The sequence below is a fragment of the Polypterus senegalus genome, unplaced genomic scaffold (genome assembly GCF_016835505.1).
Source record: "Polypterus senegalus isolate Bchr_013 unplaced genomic scaffold, ASM1683550v1 scaffold_6031, whole genome shotgun sequence".
Classification (NCBI taxonomy): Eukaryota; Metazoa; Chordata; class Cladistia; order Polypteriformes; family Polypteridae; genus Polypterus; species Polypterus senegalus.
In genome coordinates this window covers 6461-21491 of record NW_024385527.1, presented here as the reverse complement: position 1 = coordinate 21491, position 15031 = coordinate 6461, and the positions used below count along the sequence as shown (strand labels likewise).

The 15031-nt window shown below is 52.5% G+C and overlaps 1 protein-coding gene across 2 annotated transcripts; it reads left to right on the top strand.

The window, feature by feature from the left end:
• The first annotated feature begins 4349 nt into the window (after nt 1–4349).
• On the top strand, nt 4350–11318 carry LOC120522312 (glutamine synthetase-like). Of its 2 annotated transcripts, none has more exons than XM_039743345.1 (7): nt 4350–5225; nt 9618–9802; nt 9887–10048; nt 10126–10272; nt 10354–10484; nt 10595–10794; nt 10883–11318. In XM_039743345.1, exons 1-7 carry the CDS (start codon nt 5068–5070, stop codon nt 11199–11201), a joined length of 1302 nt encoding a protein of 433 aa, XP_039599279.1. In that variant the 5' UTR covers nt 4350–5067; the 3' UTR covers nt 11202–11318. The 2 variants fall into 2 exon arrangements, with proteins under 2 accessions (XP_039599279.1, XP_039599280.1); XM_039743346.1 differs by having other exon boundaries at nt 4351–5225; nt 10357–10484.
• Nucleotides 11319–15031: the final 3713 nt, after the last annotated feature.

The window sequence follows — 15031 nt, the reverse complement described above, 5'->3', positions numbered from 1 at the left end:
GAAGACCACTCAAACAGACCTTCAGACGGCTCCGTGAAGATGGCCTTAATGAAGCCAACACACCTTTGATCCCAAATGACGTTTTTTACGTGAACTTCCTATTCCTGCTGGAGACCCCGTTTCTCTCCCCTCCGTTTGAAGTCGCTGGTCGAGGTGCGGGTGGGCTGGCTGCTGTTTTTCAGAATCGTTTTAAATGTTGACTTTTGACTGAAGACGAGGCTCGGCTGTTTCAAATTAACTACATGGTTTAGAGACCACCTGGATTTTGTCCCGGAGGTCTTATCCTTCATGGTGTCACTGTGCTGATTCCTGGAGATTTGAACTTTCATGTTTGCTGTCCAACAAAACTCCTGGTTAAAGTGGCCTCTTTGAATTGTACTCAGGTGGCGTCAAGCCCCCCACATCAGGGAGGACACTTCAGTTCTAACACTTGGCCTCCCTGCAGATCCCTGACGCTGGCATTTCTGATCGTTTCCAGTTGTTTGTGTCCGCCCATCAGCGTCACTAAACCACAGCGCCATTCGCGCAGTATAAAGGCTGACACGCTGCTCACAGTCTGTGACATCTTCTGTTAGACAGTCACATGCCGCTGGTGTCAGAAGCCCCTCTGTGAGTGGTTAAGCTTCTCGATCTCTGGATTTGGTGGCACCGTTAAAGTTACGGAGAGCCCGGTAAAGGCCTGGCTAAGTGATGCCACCTGTGTGCTCGGGCAGGACAAAAGACAAAGTGCAGGTCTCTTATGAACTCGCTGGACGTCCTAATAAGAGGCAGTGAGAGCAGCAGAATCGCCCGTCTAATTGCAAATGTCACCTGAAGACCCTGGGTGCTGCTTGGCACCATAAACCCACCTGCCAGCAGCGTCCCTGAGAGTGTGCCCGAGACCTGTCAGCTGTTTCTCAATTATTTTATGAATAAAATCCAAAGCCATTCGTCCAGGCATTACTCTTCTAGGCGTTGATCACTGTGGGTCGATGCCAGCCCCTCTAATGCCAGCACACAGCCAATTTACGCGACTCTTCTTAGCTGACTGATATAATCCATCCATCCATCCATTATCCAACCCGCTATATCCTAACTACAGGGTCACGGGGGTCTGCTGGAGCCAATCCCGGCCAACACAGGGCGCAAGGCAGGAAACAAACCCCGGGCATGGCGCCAGCCCACCGCAGCTGATATAATCCTGCATATGAAACCTTCTGCTTGATGTCTTATTGTCACGCCAATTTAAAGACACTTTCAGAGCTTTGGGTGCTGTTATTAACAACAGACACCTTTAAACGTGTAGTAATTGTTGAGCCGTTGCTGAAGAAGCCCACCTTTGATCCCACATACCTGTCCATTATGATGGAGAAAGTGGATTCTGGAGAAGAACAACTTGTGATGTGCTTCAGTCAGGCTTTAGAAAACTGACTCAGCTTTACTGAAGGTGACAAATGGTGTTCTGGGAACTTTGGACTTGTGCCGTCTCAGTCTTACTGGATCTCAGTTGACACCAGTGGACCATGGAGTCCTGTTAGAACGCCCAGAGGATGAAGTGGGCATCCAAGGCGGTGCATTGAAGTGGTGCGAGTCCTACCTCAACGGCAGATCTGTGTCTGGGAAGTCCTCTCAGCCACAAGGCGTCCCTCAAGGTTCTCTTCTGGCTCCCCTTTATCTGCTGTCCTTGAGGGCCATCTTCTAGAAATGTGACGTCGTGATGACACGCAGCTGTACCTCAGGGTTATTGGTGACATCACTTTATCTGTAAAAATGCTGTTGAAATGCTTTGAGGACATTAAATATCGGAGGGCGCAAAACGTCTTACAGTTAAACGAAAATAAAACCGAGCTCATTGTTTTGGGTCCTACCACATCGGCGCTCAAATCTCCGTGGTAGTGAAGCCCAGTTTGGCAAATTGAGGCAAGTCTCTGAAGTAAAATGCTTCCTTTCACAGAAGGACGTGGTCACCGTCACTCATGCCTTTATACGTCTCCGTTAGGTTGTTGTAACTCCTTATTTGTGGGGCTGGCGCCATCAGCGAGATTCTTAATGAAGGATCACGTCTCCCCCGTGTGGGCGTCTCTCCACTGGCTACCAGTGATTGATTTGAAAATCGTGTCACTGGCTCTGTGACCCCCTCCACCCCTACGAGAGCACCGAGGTCACCTGGACGACGACTCCTAGCAGTTGGCTGACGTCGAGGGGACACGGCGCTTTTCCCAGTTGTTGCTTCACGGCTTTGGAGTGAATGACTTGCCTTTCCACATCAGGTCTTCATCCTCTATGGAGGTTTTTAGGACCTCCTTGTCTTCTTCTGCCTTTCGCTGTGTATGATGGGATTGTCACAACCTCTGTTGTTTTAAATGTGCTTTAATAGATAATCGAATCTAATGATCTACAAGGGCTCAGCGTCCTCGGCTATTGGCCATTTGTCAGCCAATGAATGCCTTACTTCATGCACAGTTTGGGCGGAGCTCTCACCCTCAGCCTTAATAAACCTCGCAGATTGGAGCGAAGGGCAAATGGCTGCAGGCGCTCTTAATATCCACTTGACCACTTGAGTCTCTCTGCATACGTATGAAGACAAAGTTACGAGTTTATTACGTCTGGAGAGATGTATTGTGAAGTGGGAGTCCCTGTCTCGCACCCCAGGCCGAGTCTCAGTCCTTTAGCAGAAGCAGCTTTTATTGAACTTGAAACAGAAAGAACTCAGTTATTTAGACACAGCCAACGGGCATCGTCGGTGCCAGGCCAGTAGCCAAGCTCCCTGCATTTATAATGTCCCTCGCGTCACCCATCGGCGTCAGGCGCCACCACGATCGGCTCGTAGTTGTTTCCATGGCATTGTGATGCGGTGCTGCGACCCTGTGGTTGCCTTGGCAATGGACAAGCAGTCCTCCACAGATGCATCAGTCGCGCTTTGGTGTGTCACCCCGTTGGGGGTCCTACAAGAGTTCAGAAACCTCATATCCCCTGCCCCCCTTTAGCTGTGTCCACACCAGTGGGAGAAAACGTCAGCATTGGTGTGTGCAGCCCTGGGACAGTGGCATTCAGCCCCCCACAGAGGTGTTGTGCCATCCTGCTGGGGTGGGGGGGTCCTAACAGAATTCAGAAACCTCACTATACTGTATATATATACTGTACATAAAGTCTCTAGAACTAGACGTCAGAGATGAATGTCCCCGGGTGCCGCTGATTTAGCTGACGATCAGATGAAGCTGCTCCCGCGTGTCCTGCTTTCCTCTTGTGACGTCACTCTCAGGCGAGGCACATGCGGGGTTTTGCATCACATGATTGTTGCCCACACCTGATTGGCTGGCTGTCAATGTGGTACATGCATTTGCTCAGACTCTTTAATCCGTTTTGATGTTTTAAGAGCTGTAAACTGGTTTGGCCGTTTCTGGTCCCCTGGCGTCTCCGTCTGTTTGCAGGTCGTAAAGTCATCAGCGGCGCCGCCCGCCCGTCCCAGGCTGCAAACCAATTGAGTCGCAGGTGTAACAGACGTCACTGAGCACTGAGTGCAATTCAGGAGAACGGGACGTTGAAATGAGTGCTGATGGGAAAGGAAGAGTCCTGCATGTTGAGAAATGCAGACACAGAACTGCACAGCAGAAGAAAAGGGAAACCTCGTTTAGTACCCGTCAGTCCCTTGGCTCTCAACCACGCAGTGCAGAACGTGACGTTGGCACATTGAAACTCACACACTCGAGCTTTAATGGTGTTATCCATGCATCCATTTTCCAACCCGCCGAATCCGAACACAGGGTCACGGGGGTCTGCTGGAGCCAATCCCAGCCAACACAGGGCACTAGGCAGGAACCAATCCTGGGCAGGGTGCCAACCCACCGCAGTAATGGTGTTATAATTATTAGTATTTATATACTCTGCTCTGTAAAGTGCGCACACACTCTCTTCATCTCATGCTTTCATTTATTTTACTCCACAGAGAGGACTTGCACTGTGCCACCTTACGGCCCTTCCTTACACCCGCTAATGACTCGTGTGAAGCATTTAAACCACTCAGCGTGTGTGAGTGTGTGTGTGAGTGTGTGTGAGCGTGAGTGAGTGTGTGTGTGTGAGTGTGAGTGTGTGTGTGTGTGTGTGTGTGTGTGTGTGTGTGTGTGTGTGTGTGTGTGTGTGTGTGTGTGTGTTGTGAGTGAGTGTGTGTGTGTGTGTGTGTGAGTGGGGTGTGCGTGCGTGTGTGTGTGTGTGTGTGTGTGTGTGAGTGCGTGTGTGACTGTGTGTGTGTGTGTGTGTGTGTGTGAGTGTGTGTGTGTGAGCGTGAGTGTGTGTGTGTGTGTGCGTGTGTGTGAGTGTGCGTGTGTGTGAGTGTGAGTGAGTGTGTGTGCGTGAGTGTGAGAGTGCAGTGCCACCTGAGGAGTGATGCATATTTCAATGATGGCCTCTGCGGGGGTCTCGTCTGCTGTCGATGTCCAGAGCTGAGTGGCCGCCGTCTCCGCACACACACACTGTGGATGTTCACTCGTTGAGACTCGTCCGCCCCGGTGGGCTCATTCAGGTGACTCATTCTTTGCTCAGCTCCCAGACTGCTGGCCTTGTTGGAGTTGGCATTGTTCGTGTTTGTTCAGGAGTGGGCTGTGCCCATTCCGTTAGGGTGGTGCGGCCCTCCCAGGTGTAACGACGAGACCACCGGCCTCTGGCCCTGCTAAAGGTGAAGGTCGTGCTTTGATTTGTGAAGCCCTTTCAAAGGTGACCACCCAGCCACTCATGAAGGGTCTCTGCTCAGGTGTCCTCGTCCCTTTGGGGCGTCCCTGGGCCACCGTTGTGTGATGAGTGAATGCCGCGTATTGAAGCCCTCCAGGTGTCCATGTAAATCGAGGCTAATCTCAGAGGTGGACGCCCCTGTCATCGGACCGCCTGGCACAGCAGCACGTTGTGGGACTGAAGTGACATTGGCTGTCATTTAGGAGGTTTCTTTGTTGTGGGATTCATTCCTGGTTGTCACAGAAGTGTCCCTCCTCATAGTCATTAAAGTGACTTGCCAGCTCAGCAGGATTTCTTATTTGGAGTTGACAGCAGATGCCCCCAGAAAGCCACCACTTGTAAAGTGGACTCAAGCTCTTCATCATGTGGCGTTTGCTCCTCAGCTGTGCGCCAATCCTGCGCTCTTCGTCATCGCCCCACATGACCGTCACTCGCTTGTTTTTCCATCCAGAGCTCATTGGGACCCCTCCTGTTTGGAGTCTGCAGAGAAAGTGGACAAGGAGACCACCCTCCAAACTCAGGTCTGTTTCTTTTCTTCCCAGATTTGATTTTGTCCGCAGACGGGTGTCAGAGGGCAGGGTGGGCCGAAGCATCGTCTAGTATTTCCTGCACATGCCCACCATGGAGCTGACAGAGAGTTAAAGAAGGAGGTGGGCTTTATACGGTGCAAAGGTGCCTGGTGGTCCACACAGAACTTAATCCGCTGATGGCTTCGACTCGTTGTGACAGACGAATGTCTGACTTTGGACTCTTCTTGGAATTCGATGAGCCGTCCTTATTGTCGTAATGTGACTTTAGGGACTCGGGGGGTCCCAGCAACAAACTCCGCCATCACTATCACGACTGTTGATTTGCACGTTTGTTCCTTCTCTGTTGCCGCCCATTCAGAGTGTGCAAGACCCCCTTGTGACTTCTAACCCCCTGCAGGCTGACATGAGTCCACATTGCAGACCCCCCTACTGCCCACCACCGTCCTTTTCTCCTGTTCTTGAGTTTCCTCTTCATGATTTATGGAAGCGGTGGCGCCAATCTCAGGTGACACACTAGCAGTGGACCCCATCGTGTTGGGCCGATGCTACACCTCAAGGGGCAGTGAGCATGGAGGTCCTCAGGGGGGTGCCCTCCCATTATGCCTGTCCCACCGTGAGGCCCCTGGACGGTTTTAGAAGTTTGCGGGACGTGTGTGACGAGTCCACCAAAAAGTTCTTGAGCTACTTGGGTGAAGAGTGAGTTTGGACAACATGGGGGGCCGACGTCATTTGCACTAACTGGAGGGGGGGGTCGAAGACGTCAGCTTCACCGAACTTTTGGTTTGTTTGGCGTATCAAAGGGCAGAGTGCAGCGTTTAACTCAGTGACGCCTTCCAAAGGCTGGAGCCCCCTTGTGCTAAGGGGGTGACATGGGACAGACAAACAAGGGGTCTTTTGACCCCCGTTGGATGGCGTGTTGATGCTGAGTCACTAGAAGTGTCGATGGTGACCCCTGCTGGACCAGCTGTGACATCAGCGCTTGTTTACTTGATTCACTTTTTGAAAGTCGGGGGTCACGGGGTCACAAGGGTCACAGGGGTCAGCCCCTCATGGCCTCGTCTTTCTGATTCGTTTTACTTTTCTTGTGGCCTCTTCTTTTGACTGGCCCTTTAACGTCCAGTCTGATCAGACAGACCATGAGACCCCCGCTCTGGTCACCTCCCACCCGCGTCAGTTGGCCAGGACTCCCAGTTTTCTTTTCATTTTTGTCACCGGAAGGACCGAAGCGGGCAGCAGGGTGCTGGAGAGTGGGCACCTTGTGCGAAGGCTCCATGGTGAGCAGAGCTATGGGATGCCCACCTGAGTCCCCTAATGCACGTCACCGTCTGCTCCGTGTCACCCTCACCTGCTTTTAGGCATCTGACTTCACTAACTCTGGGGTCATTTTGTAAAATCGCAAACTCAGATGCCAGCTGTGCCTCTTTTGTGATGTTGCTCTTTAATGTCAGCTGGGTGCCCCGTTCAGCCCCCTTTCTCATCAGTTCTTGGAATGTTCATTCGGTTAAGCCCCCCATAAGGTGTTCTGCGGACTACCTGTCACTCCTGATTGTTGGAGAGTTCTGTGTTCAGGTCCACCATCTGATTTGTCACCAAACACAATGGATGGCGTGACGGTGGGCAAGATGGGCATGCAGCTAACGGGATCAAGGAGGGATAATGAGGGGCACAGGGGATGACGTTTGCAGTGCCGACATGACAGTCTGGTGACATTTGTTAAGGGTGACCTGTGACACCACAGCAGCACGAGAGTGGGCCGTGTTCAAGACCCCCACCTGTTAGAGAGCTGCTTCTTCAATGGCACTTTAGGGGTCTTCACTGGCTTGTGGGTTCCTCGTTGCTCGACCATTTCAATCTTTATTGAAAACTTTAACATATGGTGGGCTACCTGGCCTGACACGACAGATCGAGACAAGCTGAAGGTGGTCTGTGTGGCTGTGAGCCACAGTGGTAGCCCCTCGTCACACTGTGGGTCTCAATAAATGAAAAGTCACTTCTGGAGAATTAAGGAACCGGAACGTGTCACCCATGGCCATCGGCGGGTAGAACTCGGCTTCAGCTGTGGACGCGGCCCGTGTGGAGTTGGCATGCTCTCCCCGTGTCTGTGTCAGCTGACTCTGCCCGGACCACCGACTCACGGAACAGGATGTCGGTTTTGTGCCGTTTTGTTTTGGGCGTTTTAATGAACGGAAGTAGAAATGTTTGAGTTGAAGTGAATTAGCAATTGAAATGGCCGCCCGGGGGGCTCGTGGTTTGTGTTTGCGCCAAGCGCAGGGCTGAAGTTCAGCAGGGCACTGTGGGGGTTCACTCGGAGATGACAAAGAAGACGGGGGTCCAAACTGAGGCCACGGTGGGCCAAGCCTGAAGAGAAGCAAGAATAGCCCCCCAGCTCTGCCTGGGTGGGACAGATCGACTCCTACCAGACACAAGGCAGGGGCAACTGCTGGAGACCCCCAGAAGAAGCTCTCTTGGTTTTCTGACGACCCTGAAGTCGGTGACTGTGTGACCGTGTGTGTGATTGACGGGGGGCTGCCACAAGCTGAGCTTTTCATTTTCTGAAGCAGAGGAGAGAGAAGAGCACAAGGACCCCCGGGTGGGCCATTTATACAAGCACATGTGCCACTGGTCTGTCAGTCTGGCTGCTGCTGTGACGTCAGAGTCAAAGTGCTGCCTGAAACCCCCGAAATCAACGAAGACCACCGCGGTGCAGCGAGGGGATGAGAGAGAGAAGGCGGGGGCAGTCCTGAAGACCACCAGAACACCAGGCTGTCCAGGGGAGGTGAGAGGTGACACATACTGCAATGATGGTCTCTGCGGGGTCTCCCTGCTGGCCCCCCAAAGCTGTTCTCGTCCACCGTCTCCGCACACGCACAGATGTGGACGTTCACGCGCTGAGACTCGTCTGCCCTGGTGGGCTCGTTCAAGTGACTCATCCTTTACTCAGCTCCCCCTGAGGATGCCCGGCCGTGTTGGAGTTTGCAGCTATCGTGTTTGTTCAGGAGCAGGTTGTGCCCATTCCGTTAGGATGGCGTGGCCCTCCTAGGGGTAACGGCAAGACCGCCAGCCTCTGGTCCGGCAAAGATTTATGGTCGCCGGTGTCTGTGGCATCATTCAGGGGCTTTAGGGGCTTAGCACCTCCCCTCTGGTGTCCAGCCTGATCTTCAAGCAGACCACATGTGGGGGACTCAAGCCCACCGACTCGCATGACAGTCAGAGGGGTGGCTCAGCCTGGCCATGTTGCCCTTTCAGAGGTGGCAGTCATGGTGGTCCCAGCAGGGGTGCAGCTCTCCAAGTGGCTCCTGGCCTTTGCTAAAGTATTGTGAAGTGACCTGCAGTCCTGAGCCACCGTTGTGTTTGTGACACGAGTGACAAGTGGAGGTCACATGGGTAAGTCCCGGGGGGTGTCCATGTAAACCAAGGCTAATCGTGAGTCGCCCACCGACATATCAGGAACTGCAGAAGTCGCAGAACATCTCGAGATGAACGCAACAGCAGCAGAAAACAACACCAAAGCGGTCAGACATCTGTGAAAGACCACCAACTTGGGACCTTCTGTCATCAAGATGTCAACAGGTGGTCCACCCTCCATCTCAGCTCTGTGGGGAGAACTGGCCAAACGAACGGCCCCCTGAGCTGCTGGACGGCGTCTCGCTCGTTGAGGAATCCGACTCAACTGTGAGACTCATCTGGAGTGGAGTCTGAAACGGCCACAGATCGAAGCTTCACTGCGTCTTTCTACATTGGCGCATGTCCTGAGTGAGTGAAGCGCAGTTGGGTTATCAGCACATCGGCGAGACGTCGTATTTATTGGGGCACAAAGCAGGGAATATAAAGACGTCCTGCAGGACTTCACTTCTACTGCTGACCAGGCCTATGTGTGTGTCCATCTACTGCTGTTCAGGTTTTTATCGCTTGTATGTTCGCTGCCCAGTAATAAAACTGAACGTCGGGTAGAGCTGTGCCACCTTCTGCCTTTGGTCTTTGTAGGGCCGCTCTTTGAATACGTGGATGTTTTGAGCTCCAAACAATTGAGGTTATTGTTTCAGTCTTCTTTGTTAAAAATGATTGATTGATGTGTATTGGGATGTTCTGAAATAAAAGAGAAGCTTAGGAAGAACCTTCATCTTAACAGCGTCAAGTCTTCCAGCTAGAGTGAGAAGGAGGGTCGGCCGTCTATGCGAGTCCTGCTTCATTCTTGCCATGCAGACGGCGCCACTTTTGTTTTGTTCGCCCCGAGGTGTTTAAACTGATCTGAGGTGATGAAAGGCAGGGCATCAAATCTAATATTCTATGTGTGAGAATTCACTGGGAAGAGCGCACTTTTATTCAGATTCATTCTGAGACCTGGCACTGCCAATTCTTAATCTGTCATCTTTGTCCCTTCAGTCCCACCATCACCATGTCAAGTGCCATGTCTGCCAGCTCCGACCTCAGTAAGATCGTGCGGGACAAGTACATGTGCCTACCGCAGGGGGACAAGGTGCAGGTCACCTACATTTGGATCGATGGCACCGGAGAAGGACTGTGCTGCAAGACAAGGACCCTGGACTCGGAGCCCAAGGGCATCGAAGGTAACGCTGAAGGTATTTGGTGGTGCTCGGGTGGCACGAGTTGGGCACAATTCTCACATTCTGACTGAGCTGATTTGCCCTCAGATGTTCCCGAGTGGAATTTCTTTGGCTCGAGTGTCTACTGGCCGGACGGCTCCAACAGCGACATGTACCTGATGCCCGTGTGCCTGTTCAGGGACCCCTTCACGCTGGACCCCAACAAACTGGTGCTGTGCGAGGTGCTCAGGCACAACCGCAAGCCAGCAGGTAACACGTGTGTGTGTGTGTGTGTGTGTGGCCCCCCACCCTGATTGACAAACTAATGCCCGCTTTTGATCCTCCAGAGACCAACCTGCGCAACAGCTGCCGTCAGGTGATGGAGCAGGCCGGGCACAGCCACCCTTGGTTTGGCATGGAGCAAGAATACTCGCTGCTGGACCTCGATAAGCACCCCTTTGGTTGGCCCAAGAATGGCTTCCCTGGACCTGAGGGTCAGCTGCGCCACCTTTTAATATTAGACAGGTGTCTGGTCCTCCACTGGCATTGCCCGATCTCACTGTTGCCCTCTTCAGCAGGTTTCTGTAGCTGCAGCGTGGGCACCAACAAAAGCTATGGCCGAGACATCGCTGAGTGCCACTACAAGGCCTGTCTGTATGCTGGGGTGAAGATCACTGGCACCAATGCAGAGACCATGCCCTCTCAGGTATGTGTTGGTGGGCACTAGGCCATTGCGCCCTCTGCTGGCCCCAATTCATGAAGTCAGTAAATGGGGGTCTGTCCACGAAAGGCGCTATAATAACCGTGTCCTTTCAGTGGGAGTTCCAGGTGGGGCCCTGCGAGGGCATTGCCATGGGCGATCACCTGTGGATGGCACGCTTCGTGCTGCACCGTGTCTGTGAAGACTTCGGGGTGGTGGCCACGCTTGACCCCAAGCCGATTGCGGGTGACTGGTATGGAGCAGGGTGTCACACCAACTTCAGCACGGAGGCCATGCGTAACCAGGGGGGACTTCAGTAAGTGAGCCGTCCTTGTGGCAGGGTGGGCTGTGCCAAGGAGATGGCAGATCACTCAGGGCAGGCGATTTGTTCTTTTTGTTTCCAGGCATATCGAGGAGGCCATCGAGAAGCTGAGCAAGCGACACTCGTATCACATCCGCATGTACGACCCTAAAGGGGGCGCCGACAACTCCCGCCGCCTGACTGGCTCCCACGAGACCTCCAGCATCCACGAGTTCTCTGCTGGCATCGACAACCGTAATGCCAGCATCCGCATCCCCCAGCATGTTGGAAAAGGTGGCTGTGGCTACTTTGAGGACCGGCGCCCTGCTGCCAACTGTGACCCGTATGCCGTGACGGAGGCCATCACCCGCACGTGTGTGCTGAACGAGACGGAGCCTGTGCCCGTGGGCGAGGTGCCATGAGGATGACTTCTGTCTTCACTGCCATCTTCTTCCGGCACTTATTTGAATTGACCGTTGGTCACTGCTGGTCACTTTGCTCTGATGGCACTTAATAAATAAATTTGGGTTCAAATCCGGTGCCTGTGTGGAAAGTGCCATCCTCTGGCTGACTGTAGATGGCAGATCTGACCGAATTGTTGTGCCCTCTCTGCCACTCGTGCTGTGGTGACGTCTCTGAACATATTAGGGTGCTGTGATGCCCACTTTCTATGAGAGCTGAAGTTGGACTGCTGGTAGATGCCCGTGGCCTGGGCACTGTCACAGTCACTTCACTTACTCTTAGCTGGCGATGACAGACACGTTGAGTCCAGAGCCCCCCGTTTCCCATTTTCTCACAGGCAGATACCCACTGGTTAGTTTATCTCAACACTAGCTGGGCATTCTAGTGGATGACGAGACGCCTTTTTACATCCCAGAATTCCCTCACCGCTCCATTTCTTATCCGACCCTCTGAAGAACGTCCTACGGGCGAGGGTGTCATTGTCACATCTCACATGTGTCTGTCAAGTGCAATGCCAGCTTTAGTGCCACAGTCCTAAACTAAACAACACACATTAAAGATCTGAAGTCAAATTTAGTAAAGTGCACGTTTTTCGTCCTTGTCACACTGCCACCCTTTGCCACACACGACACACTAAATATTCCACGGCTTCAGTTCGTTTACTTCCTAAACTGATTTCACTAATCTGGTGGGCAGCTGGTGACTTCTTTCAAAAGCCCAGTGACGTCCCCCTACAAGACTGGCCTGGCCAGTGACAGTGTCCTCAAACAAGTGACCAGGCAGACATCAGCAGGCTCTCATGCCCAAAGTCACACTACAGATTTCTCCAGCTGGTCTCCACTAAAGGTAGGCAGTGCCTGTGCTGGGCATTATGGGGTCAATGCCACCTTTGGAAGTCGTCAGCACTTCTCTCATTGATGTTGGAATTGCTGGGGCTGAACCCAAACTTTACTACTGAAGTTCAAAGCCTCCCACCACCAGGTGGGCTCCTTGGTTTTGTTCTGGGCCTTCGAAACACATGTACCAGGTGTGCCACCCGTCTAAGACAAGTTCAAGTCTGAGGAAGCAGCGTTAGCTTTGGCATCAGCATCTGCAGTGCACCATCTGTTGGAGTGTATTTTGTAATGGATACAGTAAGAGAATGCACTGCATGTGACATTCCAACAGATGGCGCATCTCTTTTATGCCATTTGGTATGAGGCTCATAAAAGCAGTTTGTGATGCTCCATCTGTTGGACAGCAGAGACGTGGCACACACGGGCACAGGGGCTGTCATCTCTCAGCTCACTCTCATCTCTCTTAGCCCACAACCTCCTGTCTCACTTTGCCCCTCTAGTACCCACCTCACCAGGCAGTGCCCCACAGAGTGTACCTATGATGGCCTCTGATCCTCATGCGTTCACCTTCACATTGTAAAATCCCCAGTTTTCATTTCCAAATGCAGACGCTGGTCTCCAGTTCTGCCTCTAAAAGCAGAGAATTCTGGGAATGCCAACTTACACTGGCATTGGCGCTCTGAGTGGTTCGCGCTTATTACGTAGCCCTTCAGTCACTGTGGTGTCTCATCCTCTGATTGGTCAGCACATGCCAGCGTGGGGGGCACAGAGCAGTTGCTTGCCGTCTTCATTTCCTGTACGCGTCTACGTTGTGTTTTTACTGTTTGAACGCCACACACGGGCACAAAAGGCGAATCACTCAGCGGCCGCTACAGTTGTGACGTGTCACCGCTTGCCATCTCTTTGATAATTCAAATAATGGCACCGAGGCTGGTGTGACTGACTGACTGACTGACTGACTAACTGGGACCACTGGGTGGACTTTTTTCCGCATCTCAGGGTTCCTGACGGACTGCATGGACCCCCCCGCCCATCTCCCAAGAAACAAAGGAATAAAGAAAGAAGCAAACACATCAATAAAATAACTCAAGTTATCAATAGTCCTGCGCCACTCCACTGCCATCTCTGCCCACTGCTCACCTGGTACTTATCATGTCTGCATGGCAGGTCAGCACTGGCACATGGGAGCAGTCATCTGCCAACTTCTCACACTCCAGCCTGGCACAATCGTGATGCCCTGAATTCTTCTGAAGTGGCTGGCCTGCCTTAAACCTGGGCGCTACAGAGCTGACGAGTGCCATGTGAGGGTACTGCTGGCTAGCTAGTGGGCGACTTCAGAGGACCAGAGATGGTAAGATGCCCATGTTGAGACTCCTGGGTCACTTCTGTCAGTCCTCATTCTGCTCTGGAGTGGCACTGACAGAATATCATGGAGGGCGATCTATGACCAGTGCCAAGGTGCCATCCCACTTCTCTGCCAGCTAACATGAACAATACCCCCTATGGCCAAGTGTGCTCTGTTCTCAGATGTTGACGTTTTCTGGCCTGTCAGATCCCAGATGGCATCAATGCCAAGATTTCTGTCATGTCCACAATGCCCACTTAGGCAGTAAATGGCATCCTTAGTGAGGTGAGCTTCAAGTGTGTGCCTGGTACACTCCTGCCATGGAAGCACAAGTATGCTGAGAGCAGTTGGCATGGAGAGCTCAGGATGGTAAGTGTCTGGCTGCCCCACTGCCCACGCTGGTCAATTGAGCCTCTTTGGTATCCTCGCTGGCTGCTTCTCTAAAGACTTAAAGTGGACAACATCCAGCTGGCACCTGGCACTGGCCTGGCAAAAACACCCTACTACACACCGATTTGGGAAAGACATCTGTTGAAGTCCTTGTGACACCTCATTGGCAGCCATGCCATGGCAGGACCTGACCTCCTGGGTACAAGACACATGGGCCTCTACAAGGTAGCATTGGAGCTCTTAATCAAACTTTGCACCCAGTGTGGCATGGCACATCTCAGTGTAACATAAGCAGTGGGCAGATGGTGCCACCCAACCATAAGTCACAATGACAGGTCTGTTGTGTGACCAAAACTGTAAAGTATCTGCCCAGAAGTGGCTTGTCCTCGTTGTCCCCCTCCTTCCCACTGCAGATGGCCAAGAGCTGATTATGACGATGTGCTGAGCCACCTGACTGTCCAGACAGGTAGACCTGAGGACATGTGGGATTTAATAGGAGTACGTCAATAAGAACATCGGGGGTCTCAGAATGTCTCGTTACTACCCATCAAAGTCGCCACATCCGCCGTCCTGTGACAGACTGGCCAATCGCAGACAGGTGGACGAAGACGAAGGACAGGAGAGGACTCGGGGTGATCATTGGGACCCTCAGGAAAGAAGAAGAAGAAAGAATAGAAATATGACAATTCAACAGGAGGTGACATCCCATAATAGGATGTGGAGTTGTTCAGAGAGTCCTGGAGACCTTGGCCATCAAGCCGCCTCCCCCCATTGGTCATTCCACAGCTGAGTCAGCGCTGGGCCAGCCAATCCGATGACAGGACCCTCCTACCCGATGAATCCTGTGATCCTCCATCAGAGATGGCAGGTGGGCCGTGGCATCAAGTGGCACATTTGAGTGCCCAGAAGAGAAACAGAACAGGTGAGGGTGGGTAACAAATTCAAAGTGTCGTATCACTTATGGCTGTTCTCACGCGTACTGTGGTCTCAGCAGAGCCCACCTGTGAGGACTGGACTGCTAAATTAATAATTCAAAATCAAAGTTTACCTGCTGCACCAGCATCTCTTAGGGCTGACATAACAGAGCGCCGTGCCAGTTCATGCCAGTCAGGCGGCAGCGGGCAGCTTTACTGATCACGGACTACTTGAAATAAAAGTACAGGCCCGTAACGGTGAATCCTTCCCCAGTTTCCGACTGGTTTAATATTCTCTGGTGTGA

What these genes read in the sequence shown, in the direction of transcription:
- LOC120522312 (XM_039743345.1), top strand. Translation starts at nt 5,068, where the DNA reads ATGTGGCGTTTGCTCCTCAGCTGTGCGCCAATCCTGCGCTCTTCGTCA. An exon ending in GGAGCCCAAGGGCATCGAAG is followed by an intron (nt 9,803 to 9,886) that starts GTAACGCTGAAG and finishes ATTTGCCCTCAG; the next exon opens with ATGTTCCCGAGTGGAATTTC. An exon ending in TGGCTTCCCTGGACCTGAGG is followed by an intron (nt 10,273 to 10,353) that starts GTCAGCTGCGCC and finishes TGCCCTCTTCAG; the next exon opens with CAGGTTTCTGTAGCTGCAGC.